At 32.3% G+C, this 23,994-nt stretch overlaps 1 protein-coding gene across 1 annotated transcript; it reads right to left on the bottom strand.

Annotated features, from left to right (window-relative positions):
• Window positions 1-2,269: 2,269 nt before the first annotated feature.
• Window positions 2,270-22,228, bottom strand: LOC134718938 (uncharacterized). Its single transcript, XM_063581797.1, has 7 exons — window positions 22,140-22,228; window positions 15,615-15,711; window positions 15,197-15,270; window positions 6,527-8,003; window positions 5,235-5,278; window positions 3,596-3,794; window positions 2,270-2,804 (listed from the first exon to the last, which is right to left on the bottom strand). The coding sequence occupies exons 2-7, from the start codon at window positions 15,700-15,702 to the stop codon at window positions 2,503-2,505; spliced, it is 2,184 nt and encodes a 727-aa protein (XP_063437867.1). The 5' UTR covers window positions 15,703-15,711; window positions 22,140-22,228; the 3' UTR covers window positions 2,270-2,502.
• Window positions 22,229-23,994: the final 1,766 nt, after the last annotated feature.

A 23,994-nucleotide genomic window follows, 5' to 3' on the forward strand; every position in this document is an offset into this window, starting at 1 on the left:
GATGAATTAAAAAGATATTTCAATTCCATTAAAATTTAATGCAAAAAAATGGCATTTTTTCACCAAAGGTAGATATAAATTTGGAGCTTTTTCAATGATATTAACATTTAAAAGTCATCTGGGGCCAAAACAAATTGATTTTTTAGCTCACCTGGCCCGAAGGGCCAAGTGAGCTTTTCTCATCACTTGGCGTCCGTCGTCCGTCGTCGTCGTTAACTTTTACAAAAATCTTCTCCTCTGAAACTACTGGGCCAAATCAAACCACACTTGGCCACAATCATCATTGGGGTATCTAGTTTAAAAAATGTGTGGCGTGAACCGGTCATCCAACCAAGATGGCCGCCACGGCTAAAAATAGAACATAGGGGTAAAATGCAGTTTTTGGCTTATAACTCAAAAACCAAAGCATTCAGAGGAAATCTGACATGGGGTAAAAATGTTTATCAGGTCAAGATCTATCTGCCCTGAAATTTTCAGATGAATCGGTTAACCTATTGTTGGGTTGCTGCCCCTGAATTGGTAATTTTGAGGAAATTTTGCTGTTTTTGGTTATTATTTTGAATATTATTATAGATAGAGATAAACTGTAAACAGTGATAATGTTCAGCAAAGTTAGATTTACAAATAAGTCAACATGACCGAAATGGTCAGTTGACCCCTTTAGGAGTTATTGCCCTTTATAGTCAATTTTTAACCATTTTTCATAAATCTAAGTAATCTTTTACAAAAATCTTCTCCTCTGAAACTACTGGGCCAAATTAATCCAAACTTGGCCACAATCATCTTTGGGGTATCTAGTTTAAAAAATGTGTGGCGTGACCCGGTCAACCAACCAAGATGGCCGCCACGGCTAAAAATAGAACATAGGGGTAAAATGCAGTTTTTGGCTTATAACTCAAAAACCAAAGCATTTTGAGGAAATTTGACATGGGATAAAAATGTTTATCAGGTCAATATCTATCTGCCCTGAAATTTTTAGATGAATTGGACAATCGGTTGTTGGCTTGCTGCCCTCCAATTGGTAATTTTTAAAGAAATTTTGCCGTTTTTGGTTATTATCTTGAATACTATTATAGATAGAAATAAACTGTAAACAGCAATAATGTTCAGCAAAGTAAGATCTACAAATAAGTCAACATGACCTAAATGGTCAATTGACCCCTTAAGGAGTTATTGCCCTTTATAGTCAATTTTTAACAATTTTCATTAACTCGGTAAATTTATGTAAATTTTTACCAAATATTTTTCTCTGTTACTAATGGGCAAGGTTCATTATAGATATAATTGTAAGAAGCAAGAACGTTCAGTAAAGTAAGAACTTCAAACACATCACCATCACCAAAATACAATTGAATCCATTTGTGTCCTTTGTTTAATATGCACATAGACCAAGGTGAGCGACACAGGCTCTTTAGAGCCTCTAGTTTAGGTTTAGTTTTGTTCTTTATCATAAAGTTACAACTATTAGTGTAATAAATAAAATTTGTAATGAAAAAAAAATGTTAAAATATTTACTGAATTTTTTGTACCTGCAAGTCTCCTAAACAATGAAGATGCCTTTACATGAGGGGGACAAAGAATATCTTTATTATATATATTATAGATGAAGAACATAAATCATACTGTAAAATGATTAAGTTCCAAAGCCTGGAAAAAGTGAGATAAAAAATCATATAACAAATCATTAAAACATGAGCATACATACTTCATTTAATGTGCAATCTTGCTGTGAAGTTTATGTAATCTGAGTTGAAAACTGAAGGGGAAGATGTTTAAATAAAACATGTACCGTAATGCCTGATATAAATTTATACGCAAAGTTAAACATTTTGACTAGAAATTATGACTAATGTATCAAATCCAGGGGCTACCAGCAAAAATATGTGTAATTCAATCATAAGAAAGAATAAACTTAAACCTGATTTCTAACGAAAATATGTTCAGCTTGTGACCAAAAATAATTATGCAAAACACCCTCAACGTACATACTGTTTGACTTCAAATGAAAAGCCTCATTGCTTAAAACACTGCATATATAACAAACACACTTCACATACTGCATATAACAATATCACAATAATAGTCGTATACTGTAAGTTCAGAAATTATTACAAGTTTGTTTTTTTGCCATTAATGTCACTCTGTGTGTACCACAATTGGAAGAACTCAGATTCTGATATTGGTTACATATATCTGTATATTATGTATGCAGATTAGCAGAAATCCAAATAACTTATCTAGCATTTTTCTCTAATCTTCATAAATAGCAATAATAAATGGAAGCAATAATTTCTGAATTTACAGTATACTGTGACTTCTTCTATTTTTGTGGAATAACCGGTAGGAAAACATCAATTTCCTGGTTTTGCCAAAATCTACATAATATAATCTTTATGGCAAATTTGTTATTCTTTGAACATTTAATTTCTTGGTTGACCTGCAACCACAAATTCCATGAAAAATTGATATACAATGCATGATTTCTGAATAAAAGATGCCATTTCATAACCATGTCCAGATATCTTGCACCAAACCTATGGCAGAGTTAACAACAGCTTTTCCCAATGACATCACTGGTACTATCATTATAAGGAGGACAAAACCAGCTAGATATATTTTGGCTCTGTGAGGTTGTAGATTGTTTCTTTGTCCTAGAATCCTGTTTCTGATGTCCTCTTGACTCTGGGCTAATGCTGTTCTCCTATGAGGTAGTGGACTAAACCTGTCATTTAGATACTTTCTCTGTTCCCGTAGTCTGGCTCGGTACTCTTCAGGGTAAAAATCCTTCAAAGTTTTAACCAGTTCTGTAATAAAACAACATGGTATATCAATCAATGGAGAAAATATTGTAATAGAATTGACAATGAAAATGGAGAATGTGTCAAAAGAGATAACAACTCAACCAAAATGCAGATAACAGCCCAAGGTCACCAACAGGTCTTCAATACACAAATAGAAAATCTAGCTCCCAGAAGCAGGCTCCAGCTATCCTTTCTAAAGGGTTAAACATATCCACTAAAACAAGCCAAATTTATAGCCTTTCAGGCTTATTTTCAAACTGGAATGACAGACTTTTTAAAAAAAAGCAAGACACAATTTGGTGATTTTTTTTTATAAAATTATGAATAATCTTCATATTACTTTTATTCATGCACACCATACTTCTATCTGATTAAAAAAATACATATTTCTTGATATGCAATGTAAAATTCTTTCATGATTTTAATTTTTTGTGAAACATTTCTCCCTTTGGAAACACTTTCAATCAATTAATTTTTGAGATATTATAATTTTGATGATTTATTTCAAGATGAAAGTTTGATTAATCTGCTTTACATCCAAGTTATATCACATAATATATAAACAGTTTGTAAAAATAAATTGCAATAAACTGTTTCTGAATCTAAAGGATTGTGGGTAATTTTATTGTTATGAAAATAATGTCAAGTCATTGGTTGAATTCACATTGTTTATGAAGTTGTAAGCCAATCACAATGTTTTATTGTAGACTTTTGAAAAGATTTCCCAGAATTCATTAAATTCTGAAATCTGAACAAAGGAATTTAAATATTATCCCAATATTGTAATAACAAACCTATTTTCTTGATACACTGTACAATCAGCTGTCTACACATTGGACATGGAGTATTGTAAACGTTCTTGTGACCAACACGTCTCAGACATGCTTCACACATCACATGGTCACATGGAGAGCAGGCATGGGGTTCACAAAACAAGTCAAAGCAGACGGGACATAAATGTTCATCTGGGAAATCAACAAACCAGGTTTCATACTACAACATGAAATATAAAGACATTGTTAGTCCTGTAAGGAGTAGACTGACAATTCCAGCAATGTGACTTACTTGTAGATAAATTCTTGGAAGGTTGAGATCTCACAAACATGTTTAACCCCACAGCTTTTTTTGCGCCTGTCCCAAGTCAGGTCGAGCCTCTGGCCTTTGTTAGTCTTGTATTATTTTATTTTAGTTTCTTGTGTACAATTTGGAAATTAGAATGGCATTCATTATCACTGAACTAGTATATATTTGTTTAGGGGCCAGCTGAAGGACGCCTCTTGGTGCGGGAATTTCACGCTACATTGAAGACCTGTTGGTGACCTTCTGCTGTTGTTTTTTCTATGGTTGGGTTGTTGTCTCTTTGACATATTCCCCATTTCCATTCTCAATTTTAATCAACCAGGGCCGCATTCAATATCGTAGCTGCTACGTAGTGCTACGTAGATTTTGACTATTGAACGTGTAGCTATAGACTAGTTATTATATAGATATTGATAGCAGCTACATAGCCGCTACCTAGCTGCTACAATATTGAACTCAACCCAGGTTTCATACACATACTGAAATACTATAACATAAAATATAAAGACTTAGTAAGTGTTGATAATCTGAGTATAAGAGCATCTTCAACAATGGCCTATGCTCTTCAACTTTGTACTTGTTTGGCTTTATATAGATATAGGAAGATGTGGTGTGAGTGCCAATGAGACAACTCTCCATCCAAATAACAATTCAAAAATTAAACCATTATAGGTTAATGTACGGCCTTCAACACGGAGCCTTGGCTCACACCGAACAACAAGCTATAAAGGGCCCCAAAATTACTAGTGTAAAACCATTCAAACGGGAAAACCAACGGTCTAATAACTATTTTGATCTGAGCTTCACTGATAAGTCGATTTCGTTTAGACGAAACGCTCGTCTGGCGTACTAAGTTATAATCCTGGTACCTTTGATAAGTGTCTCCATCATTACAGTCTAGACTAATATTCTTTATTTTTCTAATCATTTTTAATGTTTAGTTTCTTTCTACTATAGATTTTGTCCAAATTTTGAAATTTGGTAACAATTATCATGATCTAAGGGCAATAACCCCTATACAGAGTAAACTGCTAACTTTGTGATTGCCCATTTATTTATGCATTGGTAAATATGTTTGTTCATGCATAATTCGTTATATTGTTATACTATCATGCCTCATGTGAGGCCTTTAGTGAAATAAAATGTTTCAATGTTTCAATGATTGTGATCATCAAATAGCAAAAGTATGATTAAAGACTATAGATTTTTGTTGATCTTTTGTGAGGTTGGTTTGTTGTATTAATGACTTTTAATACCTAGAAATAGGATTTTAGTGGAATTTTCATGATTTTGGGCATCAACTGTAAATAATATTGGCCTATTAGATAAAAATGTAATATTAAAACTACATACCACATTTTCAGTCTTTGGCAGTTCTTTTTTCTCTTTTCTTTTTCCTAAAATGAATCAAACATCTATTAAACTAAAATTACGATGTCCAATTTGTCAGCCGTCATCACGTAAAAACGATGAATCACAGAATTCAACTTTAAATATAACTAATATAGTACAAAGGTGTAGATTAAAAATTACACCACTCCAGGCCCTTTTGTTTTCTACGTAATTAATATTGCCAATAATTAAGAAGTTCCGGGTCGAGTCTGATACCGAAACCAATAGTATATTCACCTGTTACCTATTACCTTATCTGTACGTTCCGCATCTGACAGGTGCACCACCAAACGGTGTATTCAGGATTAATTTGCTATATATACGGGTCATAATCACAAGGTTGACTCTACTAAATTGTCAAATTGTTACTTATTGTAGTATTTTAATCAGTAAGACTTTCTAAGATAACAATACGAATACTAAAAATCTGGACTAAAAATAAGGCGTTTAGGTACAGTTTTCAATTTGTTAGTGGGCATGACGTAAATCAGCGAAACAAAGAATTCAACTTTATTTATAACTAATATAGGACAATGCTGTTGACTCCATTCCAGAACCTATTGTTTTCCAAATAATAAATATTACCAATAATTGATAAGTTCCAGTTCGACGAGTTCAAACAGAAAGATTTGAAAGCAGAGAAAACTGTGTATCTTATAATCGGCATGACTTTATCAGATGACAATACTAATACTAAAATAAGGCTTGCGCATAGTTATATGCTTTAATTCAGTCACGGACCCGTGAGATCACGGGTGTGTTCTAGTACTTATATAAATAAGGCTGTTCCACTTCTCATTTGTTTGACATTGTCTTATCAGGGCCTTTTGTAGCTGACTATGCGGTATTGGCTTTGCTCATTATTGAAGGCCGTATGATGACCTATAGTCATTAATGTCTGTGTCATTTTGGTCTCTTGTGAACAGTTGTCTCATTGGCAATCATACAACAAAACTATTTTCACTTTCGGACGGTGGTCACAAGCCGGACGGGAAGGTAATCTGCCATCCTTGTGGTGGCAGGTGTTATAGCCAGTCTAGTGTCGCCATTAAAGCATTCACCCGAAACCAAACTTAGTTATACTATACCTCTTCCGGTCATGGGTGTCTAAAAAAATGAAATTAAACATTGAGACAAGGTAATCAAGTAAGCAGGGAAGCATTCATATCTACTTGTGTCACATTTGAAAAATCACAATTAGAGCTAATACTGCTATGGTTATTATTGAGAAATTAAATATCTATTGTATGTACCCTTGTTTTCCCTTCTTGATCTCCTGTTTGGTCTCCTCCTCCTACTCCTCTCAGCATTCTCAGAGAACGTCAGAAAATCAACAGGTATATCCACATCTACATCTATGTCTCCATCATCTTCATTTGCCACAGGACTTTCCTCAAACAAATTTGGCACAGGATTTTCATCAAATGAAATTGGCACAAGACTTTCATCTTCTCCATTTGGTGCACGACTTTCCTCAAATACAGACTGGTCACCTATAATGGTATCTACGGACCTCTGAAGCCTGCTATTACTTGGCGCCTGGCTTTCTAACTCTTCAGTAAGAATTTCTGCATTTGTTTCTATAAAGTGTTGCTCATCAAGCCCGCGTGAATCTGAATGGGTTATGTTTTCCTGATAAGTATCAAATGGTTCAGATAGGATTACATTTGTTTGTTGTTCCATCTGAAGGCCATTAGTTTCTTCTTCATATGTCCTATTGATAATTTGACTAGATTCAGTAAGAACAGTTGAACTGAAATCTTGTAGTAAATGGTGTGTATTACTGGTGAAAGTATAATCTTCACCAGAATCACTTTGTATATGAGTGACATTAGTACTTTTGTGTTCATTGCCACTAGGAAGAGAATGCATTTGAAAAGTATCACAGTCGGTTTTGAAAGACATGGCCATAGTTGTCTGCCCAAAATCCTGAACTCTCTCAAGTTTTTCATTGCTTTTGTCTTGTTCAAGATTACTGTCATTCCATTCATCCATTTCATCATTATGTGTCGCTAAAACATTTTCCTCAGCAACTCTTAAACAGGAAAATGTCACTGCTTGATCTACACAATGGTCTTTTGATGGAGCCTGAAAGCCATTGAGATCATTCTGGGACATTTCTTTGTACGGATCAAAGATAGTTCTTTTTGACTCAGATGTGGGTTCATCTAAACATTCTGCATCCCTAATCTTGATAAAATCTTCTGGGCAAAAATCAGAGTTTGTATCATCAATATCTGATCCATATTCATCAACCCGATCAATCATGACCTCATCATTAATCACAGATTGATCATTATTATTGATCATATAGCAATCATGATTGGGTGAATCTGTTTTGTGTTGTGCCACCATTTTAGGACTGACTGGAAGTTCATTAGAGTTAACAACATGAGCACCCAGCAAAGAAGTTACATGCTGATGATCCATACCAATCAATGTTCTACTACATGTATTGGTTCCATCAGGATAAATTCTAGGTGTGAATACCTGATGCAGGCTTTCACTTGAAGGTGTTAATACCTGATGCAGGCTTCCAATAGTGGCATTATCTGGAGAAATACATGACGTGACTGCTAAAATCTTTTTATCCACTCTGTCTCTAAGTATATGAACAGGTGGCAGTTGATGATTGTCACATTGTTGACATGTAAGTATCTTGATAAAGTTGAATGATCCCAGTTTACCATTACACTTTGGACAACACAACTTCCCTTTCTGCCACGATTCCTACAATAAATAAACAAATTGTCAAAATATGATTTGTGTATGTCTTGACAGCTTAATCTTTTCAAAGTATTGAGATCACACCCAGTTTTTAGTGGTGTTTGTTTTGCTGAGTCTTAAGTTTTCTATGTTGTGTTTTGTATACTGTTGTTTTTCATTTCATTTGAACTTTCTTCTTTTTTTGCCATGGTGTTGTCAGTTTATAAGTTTATTTTTTCTATTTTTGCCATGGTGTTGTCAGTTTATAAGTTTATTTTTTCTATTTTTGCCATGGTGTTGTCAGTTAATAAGTTTATTTTTTCTATTTTTGCCATGGTGTTGTCAGTTTATAAGTTTATTTTTTCTATTTTTGCCATGGTGTTGTCAGTTTATAAGTTTATTTTTTCTATTTTTGCCATGGTGTTGTCAGTTAATAAGTTTATTTTTTCTATTTTTGCCATGGTGTTGTCAGTTTATAAGTTTATTTTTTCTATTTTTGCCATGGTGTTGTCAGTTTATAAGTTTATTTTTTCTATTTTTGCCATGGTGTTGTCAGTTTATAAGTTTATTTTTTCTATTTTTGCCATGGTGTTGTCAGTTTATAAGTTTAAGTTTCCATTTGGTACCTTTCACCTCTCATTTGTTTTGAGAATTTTAAGTGGATCTGCATCTGGATTTATTATTTATAAAGCACATATATATTCAAAAGTACAACTCCTACTTATTGGAAAGATTGAAATGAACAAATTTAATGATCTAGCAGAAGAAAGTGATTCCTTGCTGTATGCTTTAATTCACATGTATTTTTCAATGTCATTGAGGCAGCAACCCAAAATCAAACACTGATAGATATGGGAAGATGTGGTATGAGTGCCAATGAGACAACTCTCCATCCAAATAACAATTTCTAAAAGTAAGCCAATATAGGTCAAGGTATGGCCTTCAACACGGATAGTCCAGTCAAACTAAGATTTAACATCAAACTAATTGCAACAGAAAATGTTTTAGTTCTAATCTATAGCATTATGCCCTTTATATACACAGAAAAAAGTCCCATAAAATCTAACTTGAGGAAAACTCAAAATCAGCATTTTTAATTTCCTATAGAAATTAACACTGGAAGGGGAGATAACTCTGGCAAAATGAGTCTTTTTTGGTTGTTTTTCTTGAAATTTATGTAATATAGTATGATACTTTGATGGGGTTATAAGTTTGTATTTGACTAAATTATATAAGCTTCTGCTCATTAAATGTTCAAAACCGAAGTGTTATCATGGTTTTAGGTAGTTTAATTTTTTTCATGCATTTTTCATTAAAGAAAATTGCAAATTTGAAGCTTTGTAACCAAAAATAATGTGAAAATTTGGTATTGTTTATATCTTCATATTACATTTTGTATATTTTTTTAGCAACTTACTTATCTAAAGAAACTTTAAACTACAAAAAAAAGAATACATGCTTAATCATTTTTATTAAATTTGAGATTCTTTACCTTGACATGTTGAAAAATTCAATAAACGGTCAACTAATGAATTACGAAATCTAGATTATAGCTTGATAAAATATATGAAAACACCTTTAGAGTTGTTTGTTATACTCTAAAGACTGCTAAAAAATCAAGAATCAATACATTCTGAAGAATAGAAGCATTAAAGTTATAATTTTGTATCAATTTTTATTGATATTTCTGCCTTTTTTGCAAGAGTTATCTCCCTTTTTAATGCAAATTTCAATAGGAATTTTAAATTGTGATTTTTTTTACTCTTCCTCAAGTTAGATTTTATGGGACTTTTTTCTATGTATATTTGGGGTATAATGCTAAAGATTAAAACTTAAAAATCTTCTGTTGCAATTACTTTCGGGTTAGGGTCAAATTTATGCTAGATTGACTGAACTAGGAGCCTTGGCTCACATCGAAAACAGCAAGCTTTAAAGGGCCCCAAAAATTACTAGAGTAAAACCATTCAAACGGGAATGCATATACTCACAAAAACAAGGGTGGTTCCAGTCATTTTTAAGAGGGGGTTCCAAACCCAGGATAGATTGGGAGTTCCAACTATATATCCCTATTCAAATGCATTTATTGTCCAAATACAAGGGAAGGTTCCAACCCATGGACCCCCCTCAAACCACCAATGAAAAGCCATAATAGTGTACCTGAGAATACATTGAAATGATAGGATAAAGGGAGACAACTCTAATTAATTGAAAATTGATAATGTATTTTTAGGTCTTTCCAATTTTCTGTGGAAAGACCTATTGTTTTTCTTCTGATTATTATTATTATTTTCTTCTTCCACCACTTTTTCCTGATGATCCTTTTTTGTTTCGCAAAGCGAGCCGGAGACTTCATATGGGAGTTATTTCTCCTTTTGTATTTTTAAAGGGATAATTCGCAATTTTTCACTTTTCATCTTATAATGTTCATAATACCATAAAAAAACATATTCACCAAGTTTTATTTTGAAATATGATAACTAATAAAGAAGAAATTTGGGAATTATTAATTTTATTTCTTCAAACTTCCTGACTTATGTGACGTACTTTAAGTCTTTTTGCATGCCAGGAGTGATTTTAATCTCATTTTAGTCTTGTTCCTTAACCATCTAATAACGCGATTAAAAGTGCATTGACGACTTTTGGTGTAGCTATTAACCAAAGAAAAATAAGTGATAGCCATGCAACTTTTAAAATTAGATTGTAGGACTTATGTGACTGTGGATTTTTTTATACAAATTTTAGTACAAATAAAAGTAAATCATACAATAAAACATTTTTATGATTTTTTTTCTACAAATACTTTTAACAAACATATGAAACTGACATGATCGATAGTGTATCAAAAATACATGTTTGTATTCTGACCTTTTTGCTTCATTCCAGCAAACATTTTCACTTACTTGTACTGTGGAAATAAAATGTGTATTGTTTTGTGACACTTAGTGAATGTTGAATGCGTAGTTTAACTCAAGGTAATTAAAAGATTAGCATTATGTAATTCTAATCTTTCGATCTTCGTTCAGTGAAATCTAGGCATCACAATTCACCATTTCAAGTGTGAACAACATTTCCTATGTATGATAAATGGGAGTCAGTGATAGTTTTAGACACAGAAATGCAAAGAATTAATATACGGGAGTAATAAGGTCACACAATAACTGGATAGCTGTTGTATATTTTTATATTTTGCATAAGCTCACTTTTAAATGAGTTATTACTTCTGATTACTTTTGTAATGATAAAATACTGAATTATTTTAATTGAATAAATTTATAAATAAAAATAGCCTTCTAAACAGGAGTGTATGAACTAAATATTGTACTATTCTAAATTAGAATCGGCAACCTTTGATATTTAAAACAGATCATTAACAATTGCAATTATATAATTTAGTCCATCCAAAGCAATCTTCATTTACCTATTTAGGAATTAATGTTCTCATCAAAATATTTTAAATCTCACAATGCATGAATACTTCAGCTATTTGAAAAAAAGATGTTTTAAAAAATTGACAGGAAATTTAAGGATCTTCTTGGAATGGAATCAAAAAATTATGAACAGATATTCTTTTCAAGTGTGAAAAACATCAACAAAATTTATACATAATCGTGAATGTCCTTATTAAAATAGTCTTCGTCTCACAACATATAATACTTTATCTATTTGACCAACGATGTTTAAATAAAAAGACAGAACGAATTTAATGTCATCTTTCCCTATTTTTGAATGTAATTATAAGTCTGTTTAAACTGTCAAGAATACCCCTAAAGCGGACAAGCAGTTTATTATTTAAATTTCTGTCATTGAAAATCAAGAAAAAAATAAATCCTGAAATTGATTTAAAACTTTGATACTCAATAGTTTTCCCTGGAAAATATTCACATCCCTTGGGGATTATTAGTGTACGTACAGTTGCATATATCATGTATATATTACATGCATGTCGGAACAATTGCGATGATGACAAATTTCTTCCTTTATTCAAGAACAATCTAATTGATATATAAATCTGTGATTTTACTATGTTCATAATTTCGATGAACCAAAGCAAGTTATATATCGACCTGTATTTAAATCAAATTGGTTCTCTTCTTCTTCGTTTGGTATACAATGGTCTATCGACATTGGATGATTACATACTGTTGGCATACGTAGACTATTCTATTTACAAAACTTTTACCCCAATTTGCACAAAATGTATGTTTCTTTCTTATGTTAAATGAATACATGTATATATTTTAAATTGTGCTATAGTTCCCTAACTTTCTATCCAAGCGTATAAACGAATGGTTGACAAGTGCGTACATTTTTTTAAATCAATATTTCTGGTATGTTCCCATCTGTCCATCACTATTGACCACGAGTATATATTATATTTTCCCCAATTTCCCCTTGGAAAAAATATGTTAATATATTTTTATTTCATCAAATTTTTTTTTTTTGGTATTATTTATATTTTTATAAATAATATTCTTTACACCAGAATCGATGATCATCTCTTATCTAGCAAAATAAAACTTTAATATCTATGAATTTGAGCATTTTTATACAGAATGGACATAATATCATTTTTTTATTTTTTCGCAAAGTTTCCCTTTAATAAGAAAAATGTAGTTGAAGCTTGTAAACCTTAAAGTGATAGAGACCTAGTGTCTTTTGATTAGAGATCCTTGGTCCATAAAAAAGAAAATAGGGTCAATGTCAAAGGTCAAGGTTATTTCTTGGAAGCAAGTTAACTCGTACCAACGGACACTCGTACCATGTTAACTCGTACCAAAAAAGTTAACTCGTAACACAGGAAAGTCGTACCACTGCAAACTCGTACCATCAAAAATATATAAAATATTAAGAATATTTTTTGTAAACTTAATAAAACTAATGTTGAATTACTTGAATTTTATACTGGATTTTATAGACAAAAATCCGATTTTTTTTTCTAAAAAGCTTTATTTTTTAAGCTGATCTTTCAAAGAAGTTATAATCCAGAAGAAAGAAAAAAAAATGCTTTAACTGTACCTTAAGTTGAATATCTATATCCAAATTAAATTAATTAATGCTGTAATCCATGATCACACATTGAATGCTTTGTTTACAATTGTTGAAAGCCATGTGCTTTTTGGCGGGAAAATTCGGGAACAGGAAACGGTTACATTTCATTGTAACTTGCTATTAAAAAGTAAGAATTTCATTCATGAAAAATTACTTTGGAATGATTAAAAATTAAATTCAATAATTATCAGTAAAAGTTTAAAAAAGTCTTTTCATAAGAGACAACAAAGCAAATCTGCCACGGTATTTTCTATCCAAATTTTTATAGACAGGGAACATTAGCTACAAATTGGTCATTGTACTTTCAAATTATATACATTTTACAGACTTGAGAGGTATTGAGTGAAAGTAAATTACATACATCATAAAACACCATTTAAATGCATTTAAATAAGTTGGTACGAGTTAGCAGTGGTACGAGTTTGCAATGGTACGAGTTTTTGTAAAGTGGTACGAGTTGACGTTGGTACGAGTTTACAATGGTACGGGATAACTATAATTCTATTTCTTCATTTAGATTTAGACTTATTTTCACCGCTTTTCAAACAGGATATAAGATATTGATTTACATGTCGATACACAAAGATAATGGTATTAAAATTTAATGGAACACTAACATAAAATTAGAGTTTACCCCCTCATTTATTTATAAATGTGTATGGTGATATAACTCATCAACTAAATATAATTAAGACTTAAGGACTTTTGATTTGAGGTCCTTGGTTGATGACCTTGAAATTGAGCTCAAGGTCATATGTTAATTTGATGTTATAGATTTTGACCTTTGCTTTTACCTCATATGTATGCATGATAAAGCCATGGGACATTTTGCATTAAGTTGGAAGCCATATGCCCTTGAAAAAAGGGTAGTGACCCTTTCTAAACCCGAAGTAGCTATTTTTTTTTTATACTTTTTGAATGTAAAAGTATAAAAAACAATATACTTTTGGAATAAGTGTCAATTTAACAAATTATCTCCCTTATTTAAAAAATATTGTATAGAAACCATAATTTTTTTGAATCTGTGTAATATAAGCTATATCATTTGATGCTGTTAATGGCATTTTTTTTTTACTATTTTCATGTCAAATCACTTGGTTTATTTTGTGGAAAGACCTTCAATTGTTCAGAGGAACGATTGGTTTTTAATTGTCATATTTTGTTAAAATTCCCAATTTAACATGTTCATAAAGGAAAAACCCTGTTGAAACAAGATCAAATATTTAAGCATTGTATAAGATGGTGTTTTTCTCAGACTGTTTTGTCTGGAATAAAAATGATTCATTTATTGGTTGTAATTAGCTTTGAACTAGCTTTCACACTGTGAGTTTTCATATTTCTTGGTTTTTTTTGTCACTTTATTACCAGTTGTTATGTTTATGGCTTCCTGTTGATCTGACAAGTCAAGCTCTTACCAACTGACAGATGACTGTGACTCAGACTGACTTGCTTAATCATGAACTTTTCCACTGCAAAGGACTAGGTCCGGTAAGGGCCGATTTTGGCCTCAAATTCCAGGTTCATCTTACGAAAGTTTTTGGGCACTTTTTAAACACTTTAAGTAATAAGTGTCTATTTTAATTGATTCGATTAGTTTATGTGAAAGATTTGAACTGATTTAGTCATTAAAAACGCTCTGATTCAAGCTTAAATATGAGAAATCTATCACCTATGCCAAAAAACGTCACTTTTCAGATGTTTTTTGTCAGAAATGAAAGTGGCCTCAACCTTTATATATGTTTTGTATTATCATCAAATACAACTTACATTTCAATATTATGAATGAACACGAATGCGGCCACTTTCATTCTAGATGGAAACCGTCTAAAAATTAACCAAAATGCTATGATTATGAAGATTTCAGTAATTTAGCATGACTTATTGATGCTAGTATGCGATATTTGTGCATTGTATTGTCAAAAACAGCCAATATTTATGTAGCAGAACCATCTTACTTTCCAAAATATAGCTTAAAGATTACATTTTCACAACTTTGTAAAACTGCTATATTTTGGGGCCAAAAAGGGGTCTTACTGAACGGTGACTGAACCTACTCCATTTTGTTATCTTGGGTGAACATGGAGGTAAAGTATATGTTGACATTGCCAGAAAAATAGTAGTATTCTCAGCAAAACAAGTCAACAAAACTGACATGAGGTAAGCCATACCTTGATGACTGCCTCAGACACCCAATCAGGCATACTGTCTTCTCTTATATACCATACTGTGCTATTGTCACATACTAAAACATATAAATTACAACATACTGAATTATATAAATCATTGCATTCACGTCTACACTGTATCAACTCTTTTCCAGAAATCAATTATTGTAGCTTACTGTCAACCAATTATGTCTAAATGTTTAACCAGGGGAAAGAGTTGAACTTGAATAGTGCTTGTTCAAATTTTTTAAAAATCTTTATGGTAGCTTTAGGCACATTTTGGGTAGGTTTACAGAAAAGCAAGTTTTTTTTGTGTTGCCTTACTCAAGACAGCTTTTTTTGGATTTGATATATACCATTTTAAATTATCATGACTATAATCTAGACTCTTAAAACCGCCACGTCTTAAAAATAATCTAACCTTTGAATCCTGCTTTGTAACTATCTACAAGCTGATCTTCCTTCACAACAGGATTCCTACACACTCTACACTGCAGATAGAATGACATTCTATAAACCTGGAATAAATATGATAATATAAGTTAGTTACTCTCACAGCAACTTAAAACCAGATGCTCTGCAGGGCACAGCTTTATATGACCGCAGAGGTCAAACCTGAACGGTTGGGGCAAGTATGGACACAACTTTTAAGCTGGATACAGCTCTGAATTTGGATTGTGATTAAATAGTTGACACAGCATAGGTTTCTGACAAAGAATGAATGTGGTCTAATGAACTTAATTTTTTTTTTTAGCTTTTGAGCAATTTACTATGCTGCTGAATAGTAATCCTCTCTGGCTCTCAAAGAAGAAATATTTGAAGAAATTTTCTTTTTAAATTCTGAAATCTCCAAAAATGATCTCAATTCAAATTTCTAATGGAGTTTGCAACAATAACTACTCATTTAATTACATCTTAAAATATAAAATTTCATACAGTCATGGTTAAAATTAATATTAATTAATAGTAACTTCTAAAAAAATAAATGGGGAATGTGTCCAAAAGGACAAAGATGAATGATGCCCCTCTAGCATATAATGTTATAAAGGGACATAACTCAAGAACTGTAAAATTGAAGCTGCCAAAAATTGAACTTAAACTGAGTTTAGAGGTAATAAGCATTATACACATTTCATTAAATTTAGTCGTGTTAGTTGAGACAAACAGAAACTAAAAAATTCTTCAATTTTTCCACTTGTAAAGGGGCATAACCCTAGAATGGTAATCAAAGTGCTTGTTATCACTGAATGGTAAAGATTGCTTTAATTTATCAGTTGGTAGTAAAGTGAAAATTGCATTGTATATTGTAGCATTGGTTTAAGTTTATTCAACTTCTATTCTGGTAAAAGAAAGATAACTCCAATTTTCAAAGAAGATTATATAAAGCATTGGTTTTAGGTGATTCAACAACCATTCTGGACAAACAAAGATAACTCCAATTTATTGACTTGAAACTACAAAAATGTTTGTTTTTGGCCCTTTATTCCTAAACTGTTTGTCCCATAACCCTTTAAATATATATCAACCTTCTACTTATGGTATTCAACATTGTGGTACAATTTCAGAACAATTGAAATACTTATACACAACTTATCATCTTTAATACTTATTGTTCTGACACTAGATAAATGCTATTTTTGGGCCGTTTGGGCCCCTAATTCCTAAACCTTAGGGACCATAACCCCCAAAATCAATCCCAAGCTTTCTTTTGTGGTTATAAACATTGTCTTAAAATTTTATTGATTTCTGTTTACTTATACTAAAGTTATTATCCGGAAACCATCCGTCTTCGGACTACGCTGACGACGACGACGCCAACGACCTGATACCAAAGTACTACCACACATTCTCTGGGGAATATAGCAATATAATAGTTTTATCAAGACCTTATTTCAATAATTTCCTTGCAATGAAAATAGATGAGATCATAAAGATTTTGGAGTATGGTATAAAATCAAAAGATATGTTTTCTATTTTGCTATAAAAGATATTCAGATCTAAACAGACACGGAAACCACTACTAGTATTAATATCGCAGGAACAGGTCAAATGAATACTCCTCAACATATCAGTGTTCTCCCCAGGGCCTTTTAGCATCATGATAATGTGATGCTATCTGAAGTGGTTTTTCTTAAAGATTATGTTATCAGTCAGAGCTCAGACATAAATAAGTCTAAATCTGCTTTTGACTCATAGAGGTCTAAATTAGAAGGTTTCAAGATTTGTCTGCCTTTAAAATAAGACACATTATGGTAGTGTTTCCTACAGGTGGTTTTGGAGTGTAATGGCGCCCTGCCGCGATTACTCGACGCCCTGCCCTTTTTGGGAAAAAAATTTGGCGCCCTGCCCTAATTTTGTCGAAATTCTAGACGCCATGCCTTTATAGTCTGTGTGCCTTCATCAGCGCCCTTCTGCCCTGACGTCTTTTTCCAAAATTATCCGTTTTGGTGAAATTTTGGCTTTTTAACTATTTTGATCTGAGCGTCACTGATGAGTCTTATGTAGACGAAACGCGCGTCTGGCGTATAAAATTATAATCCTGGTACTTTTGATAACTATTAATAACTAAGTAATATAATTAGGACAATGTATCTTTTTGTCATACTTTTGATGAATGTGTCAGCGAGTGTATTTAGCTTGGGTCGAGTGTATTTAGCTTGGGTCGGCATTTTCGATCTCCAAGTCACAATGGAGGAGTGTATAAATGAAGACTTTCATGACTTTAGAATTGAATAAGTCAATTAGTGTTAGCAAGAAATATTTGACCTAAATTGAAGAGTTGCAAATATTGACTCCTACAAGTCAATAAGTTACCAAAATTGGTCAACTTCAAGACCCATGCATATTTATAAAAAGGTCATGCATCTCAAGAAATTATGACAACAGTGAAAGACAATGCTTTGTCTTCAAAGGAAAAATATGCATGAGAGCCTAAAAAATCACAGATAATGTTTATTTACTTTACAATGCAACCATCTGTAATCACACAAAATGAGGAAAATAATCTATGTTAAGTAAAAATGTTCAATTAGATAATTAAATATAGATAGCTCAGGTCCTTGAGAACTCTCAGACAGGTTTAGGATGTCATAGGTGGTGCACTTTGGCCACCAATTAATATTAAGTCTTTTCATAAACATAAATAGACCTAAACAAGTCTGTCATTTTCTGACTTAAATAAGTCTGAAAATGAAAGTACATTTTTATAATAAATACATTTTTTTACTTATGTAAGTCAAAAACAAAACTCAACTTGTTTATGTCTGAGCTCTGGCTGGTTATGACTGTGATACTATAATTTTTAGAAACAAGATGGTATTTCAATTTCCCCTGTTCACCAGGATGCTAAATGAAATATCTGGGGAGAACACTGCATATGAAGCTAAACCAGATAATATAAAAAAAGAAGATGTGGTATGATTGCACAAAAGACTAAAATGATACAGCAATCAACAACTATAGGTCCCTGTGTGGCTTTCGACAATGAGCAAAGCCCATACCGCATAGTCAGATATAAAAGGCCTCGAAATGACAATGTAAAACAATTCAAACAAGAAAACTAAAGGCCTTATTTATCATGTTTATATAAAGTTAAAGAAAGAAAAAAATACTAAATTTTTTTTTTAACTTTTTGTCAAGTGGCAAACATTTCAGATTGAGAGTTTATTAGCAATAAATACAATAGGCAAGTCCAGAAGAAGGGGTCGACCAGAATGAAGGTGGTTAGAACTTGGAACTGAAACTTGTCCATTTTGATGGCATCAACTTTTTTTTATCTGAGTTTTACAACTTCAATGAAGCATTCAATAAAGAACCTACATGTAGTATCGATTGAGCCCAGTTTTTATAATTTACATGTACATATGATCTATGATTATGTAGAGTTTCATATAAACAGGGTTAGGGTTAAACTAGTCCAAGATTACTCTGACCGCCAATGGCTGTTTTGCCAGACAAGCTGGGGCCCTGGGACGTCAGTGCTCGTCCTATATCAAAAAGTTGATATTTGCCCATCCAAATTAGATAAGCTGCTTTGTAGCTTCTGGTGCCATCTAATGGCCTTGGAATTAAATAAATCGAGTATCAATTTGTTAATTTTCATTTGTAAGCTTCACCTACCTGCCACCCTTTATTTTTTCATATTTAAACAGTTTTAACAGTGACCCATCGATTCAGACATTTTTACTTTTATTTTCAAAAGGACATCAACTTACAAGAGATTTCGCGACCTCAAGACTCAAATATGCAAATATTTTGCATTTTTTCACCTCATTTATTTTCAAAAGGATGTCAAGATTATCTTGTGACCACAAGAAAAAAGTGATGATTTATGCAAATGACCCTAATCGAACACCTCGTTCATTTACGATGCAAGTGATCTAAATGTCCGAGAGCTTCAGATTGTTATCATGTAGGATTTAATAATGTCCCCCATGAAATAATGTCCATCGGACAATATTTACTCATTTAAATGTGTCCTGGACACAATTTCCTATGAACATATGTCCTCGGGTATGAAAAAGTGTCCATGAACATGATGAACATGGACATAATTTAATACTATAATTCTGTCCAGGTGGACATTTCTTCACAGGACATTATGTCCAACAGAACATGTTCTGAAATGATTTAAGAATTAAATGATATGCATTGCCTTGTTATTACTGGAAGTATTTTAACCTATAATTGCGAACTTTAATACGGAGAGTTGTCTCATTCAGTCAGGGATATAACTCTATAGGGTTATTACAGGAAAATAACATACATTTGTTATTGTGGACTAAAAAATCAAAGAACTGTGATAACATACATATGTTACATGTTTCCAAGGGACAATATACATCATTAGTTTAGTTAAAATGTATACAAGTTCTATTGACATTACTTTTGTCTATATGTATATTTTACTAGTTAAAGATATAACAGTTCATTTTGTCAATTTTGCATAGAACACATAGATATGTTATTACAGAAAAATATGCCTGTAATAACTAAACGGTGTTATCACAGCTTTTCAATATCACTTCAAAGCATTTGCTCAGACATTCATCATGCTTAATTACAATGTATTTAAATTTATTGTAAGAAATAATGATCAGAGCATGTGATGAGGTTCTGCGCAAGTTTCTCAGTAATTCCCAAGTGCATTATATAATAAGTTACATTTCTTTAATAACTTAGCCTTGTTATCACAGCTAAGTTTATCCCTTAATAGCCTGGACTCATTGATTTACCATGGTCAATCAAAAATGTATTAATTTAATAAAAAAATTATTTATCAAGGCTATGCAATTAGTTTCTGCGCAAAGTCTCAAGAGTTCCCTAGAGCCCATTATAAATGAAATAATTTTACCAATAACAAGCATATGTTATTACAGATTTAGAAAATGTAGGAATAAAGAGTAGACAACTCATGAAAATATCTGTAATAACACACGCAAGTTATTTTCTGTAATAACCCTATAGAGTTATATCTCTGACTGTCATTGGCACTCATATATCATGTATATACCATCCTAATCTTCTTATTTATATTTTTTAATATATATATACATGTATTATGATTTAAATTCAAATAAGTTACAGATGCTGTTCAGTATTAATTTCCTTGCAGGACACAATTTATAAACTATTACCACGAAAAAATTGCCCTGTGTAGGTGGACCATATTTCATAACTGTTGCTGTAAAATGCTGTCCACTTAAAGTACAATATTTCATAGCAATGGACATAAATTAATACCAAAATTCTATTTTTCTTTGCCTTCTAATAATAAATATGGTAAAGTTCTTCACATTTTATTATATACTTCAACATTGTTTAATGTACACACTTCCTTCTTATTGATCTTCTTTCATTGTCATTAACATTAGTCATGTTAGTTGGGTATTTCTTAGACCTTAAACATGTTAAGTGTCTCTATATATTCACTTCCATCCATTATTTGTTTGTTTACATTAATTTGTATATTAATCAATGTGTAATCAATCTTTCAGATTTTATTAAAATTCAAGTATAATAAAACTTTTAAGTGACCTTTGTATTACTTTCCTTGGAGGACACAATTTGATAGCAACTACTATGAAAACTTGTCCTGTGGGTTGACACTACAAACATGACAAATGTATTTCATTACTTTTGCAGTAAAAATCTGTCCACTTGGGAGACAATATTTCATGGCAATGGACATTATTAAATACCAAAATTCTATGAAAATCTGTCCGGGTGGACACTTTTTCATAGGACACTTTTATGCCTTACATGGTTGGCACTAAATGCTTAATACCAATCTCCTGTAAAGGAAGCGGAAAATTGTGGTTGGTTACTAAATGTCAAACATTGATCTCCTATCAAGGAGGTGAAAAAAAAGTAGTTTCATATTTGAGTCTCGAGGTCACGAAATCTCTGGTAACTTGACGTCCTTTTGAAAAGTAAAAATGTCTGAATTTAATATGGAAAAATAAAGGGTGGCAGGCAGGCGAAGCTTACATAAATGAAGAGATAAATGAAAAATGAACAAATTGATACTCGATTTATATAATTCCAAGGCTGTTGGCACCAGAACAGAAGCGACAAAGCAGTGCATCTATTTTGGATGGCAAAATATCCACTTTTTGATATAAGATGAGCTCTGACGTCCTATGTCCCCAGGTTGTCTGGCAAAACAGCCATTGGTGGTCAGAGTAATCTTGGACTAGTTTAGCCCTAACCATACGAATTTCAGCTGACGGTGACTTAGCTGCGGAATCGTAGCTCTTTAGGTCCTTTTGTAATTTTTTGACTATTTGCGGACCCGCAAATAGTCAAAAAATTACAAAAGGACCTAAAGAGCTACGATTCCGCAGCTAACGGTGACTATAAATAACAACCAGATTGGCGAATCCACTATAAAATACACGACAGCAAACTCTGAAATTTAACTTTTGTCTTTGAGACGTATACGAACCTATTACACACAAAAAGTCATGGGCTTATTGTTGATATATTTCATTTTGAATTTTACGTGAAAATATTTCGCCAAATTTCATCAGTGGAGCAAGATCAATTCATGTCAATTTTTACTTTAAATGATTAGTTGAAGTTCTCCTTTTGTTAAACATTTCGGAGGAGAAGATTTATTTATAAACCGAAAACCAAACAGTGAGGAACTGTATTTCCGCGGTCTCACTAATTAGAGACAAGAAGAATTTTTAGAGACAAGAAGCGCTCAGAAGAAACAACAAGAACAATAGATTTATATAAAAAAACTAGAGGCTCTAAAGAGCCTGTGTCGCTCACCTTGGCCTATGTGCATATTAAACAAAGGACACAAATGGATTCATGACAAAATTGTATTTTGGTGATGGTGATGTGTTTGAAGTTCTTACTTTACTGAACGATTTTGCTTCTTACAATTATATCTATCATGAACTTTGCCCATTAGTAACAGAGAACTATATTTGGTAAAAATTTACATAAATTTACCAAATTAATGAAAATTGTTAAAAATTGACTATAAAGGGTAATAACTCCTTAAGGGGTCAATTGACCATTTAGGTCATGTTGACTTATTTGTAGATCTTACTTTGCTGAACATTATTGCTGTTTACAGTTTATCGCTATCTATAATAGTATTCAAGATAACCAAAAACGGCAAAATTTCTTTAAAAATTACCAATTGGAGGGCAGCAACCCAACAACCAGTTGTCCAATTCATCTGAAAAATTCAGGGCAGATAGATATTGACTTGATTAACAATTTACCTTCTTGTCAGATTTGCTCTAGATGCTTTGGTTTCATAGTTATAAGCAAAAAACTGCATTTTACCCCTATGTTCTATTTTTAGCCGTGGCGGCCATCTTGGTTGAATGGCCAGGTCATCGGACACATTTTTCAAACAAGATACCCCAAAGATGATTGTGGCCTAGTAGTTTCAGTGGAGATTTTGTAAAAGATTACTTAGATTTATGAAAAATGGTTAAAGATTGACTATAAAGGGCAATAACTCCTAAAGGGGTCAACTGACCATTTTGGTCATTTGACTTATTTGTAGATCTTACTTTGCTGAACATTATTGCTGTTTACAATTTATCTCTATCTATAATAATATTCAAGATAATAACCAAAAACAGCAAAATTTCCTCAAACTTACCAATTCAGGGGCAGCAACCCAACAACCGATTGACCGATTCATCTGAAAATTTCAGGGCAGATAGTTCTTGACCTGATAAACATTTTTATCCCATGTCAGATTTCCTCAAAATGCTTTGGTTTTTGAGTTATAAGCCAAAAACTGCATTTTACCCCTATGTTCTATTTTTAGCGGTGGCGGCCATCTTGGTTGGTTGACCAGGTCACGCCACACATTTTTTAAACTAGATACCCCAAAGATGATTGTGGCCAAGTTTGGATTAATTTGGCCAAGTAGTTTCAGAGGAGAAGATTTTTGTAAAAGATTACTTTAATTAACGAAAAATGGTTAAAAATTGACTATAAAGGGCAATAACTCCTAAACGGGTCAACTGACCATTTTGGTCATTTGACTTATTTGTAGATCTTACTTTGCTGAACATTATTGCTGTTTACAGGTTATCTCTAACTATAATAATATTCAAGATAATAACCAAAAACAGCAAAATTTCTTCAAAATTACCAATTCAGGGGCAGCAACCCAACAACCGATTGACCGATTCATCTGAAAATTTCAGGGCAGATAGATCTTGACCTGATAAACATTTTTACCCCATGTCAGATTTGCTCTAAATGCTTTGGTTTTTGAGTTAGAAGCCAAAAACTGCATTTTACCCCTATGTTCTATTTTT

This window comes from Mytilus trossulus, chromosome 5 (assembly GCF_036588685.1).
Source record: "Mytilus trossulus isolate FHL-02 chromosome 5, PNRI_Mtr1.1.1.hap1, whole genome shotgun sequence".
In the NCBI taxonomy this organism is placed as follows: Eukaryota; Metazoa; Mollusca; class Bivalvia; order Mytilida; family Mytilidae; genus Mytilus; species Mytilus trossulus.

What these genes read in the sequence shown, in the direction of transcription:
- LOC134718938 (XM_063581797.1), bottom strand. Translation starts at nt 15,702, where the DNA reads ATGTCATTCTATCTGCAGTGTAGAGTGTGTAGGAATCCTGTTGTGAAG. An exon ending in TTACAAAGCAGGATTCAAAG is followed by an intron (nt 15,271 to 15,614) that starts GTTAGATTATTT and finishes TATATGTTTTAG; the next exon opens with TATGTGACAATAGCACAGTA. An exon ending in TGTCTGAGGCAGTCATCAAG is followed by an intron (nt 8,004 to 15,196) that starts GTATGGCTTACC and finishes TATTTATTGTAG; the next exon opens with GAATCGTGGCAGAAAGGGAA.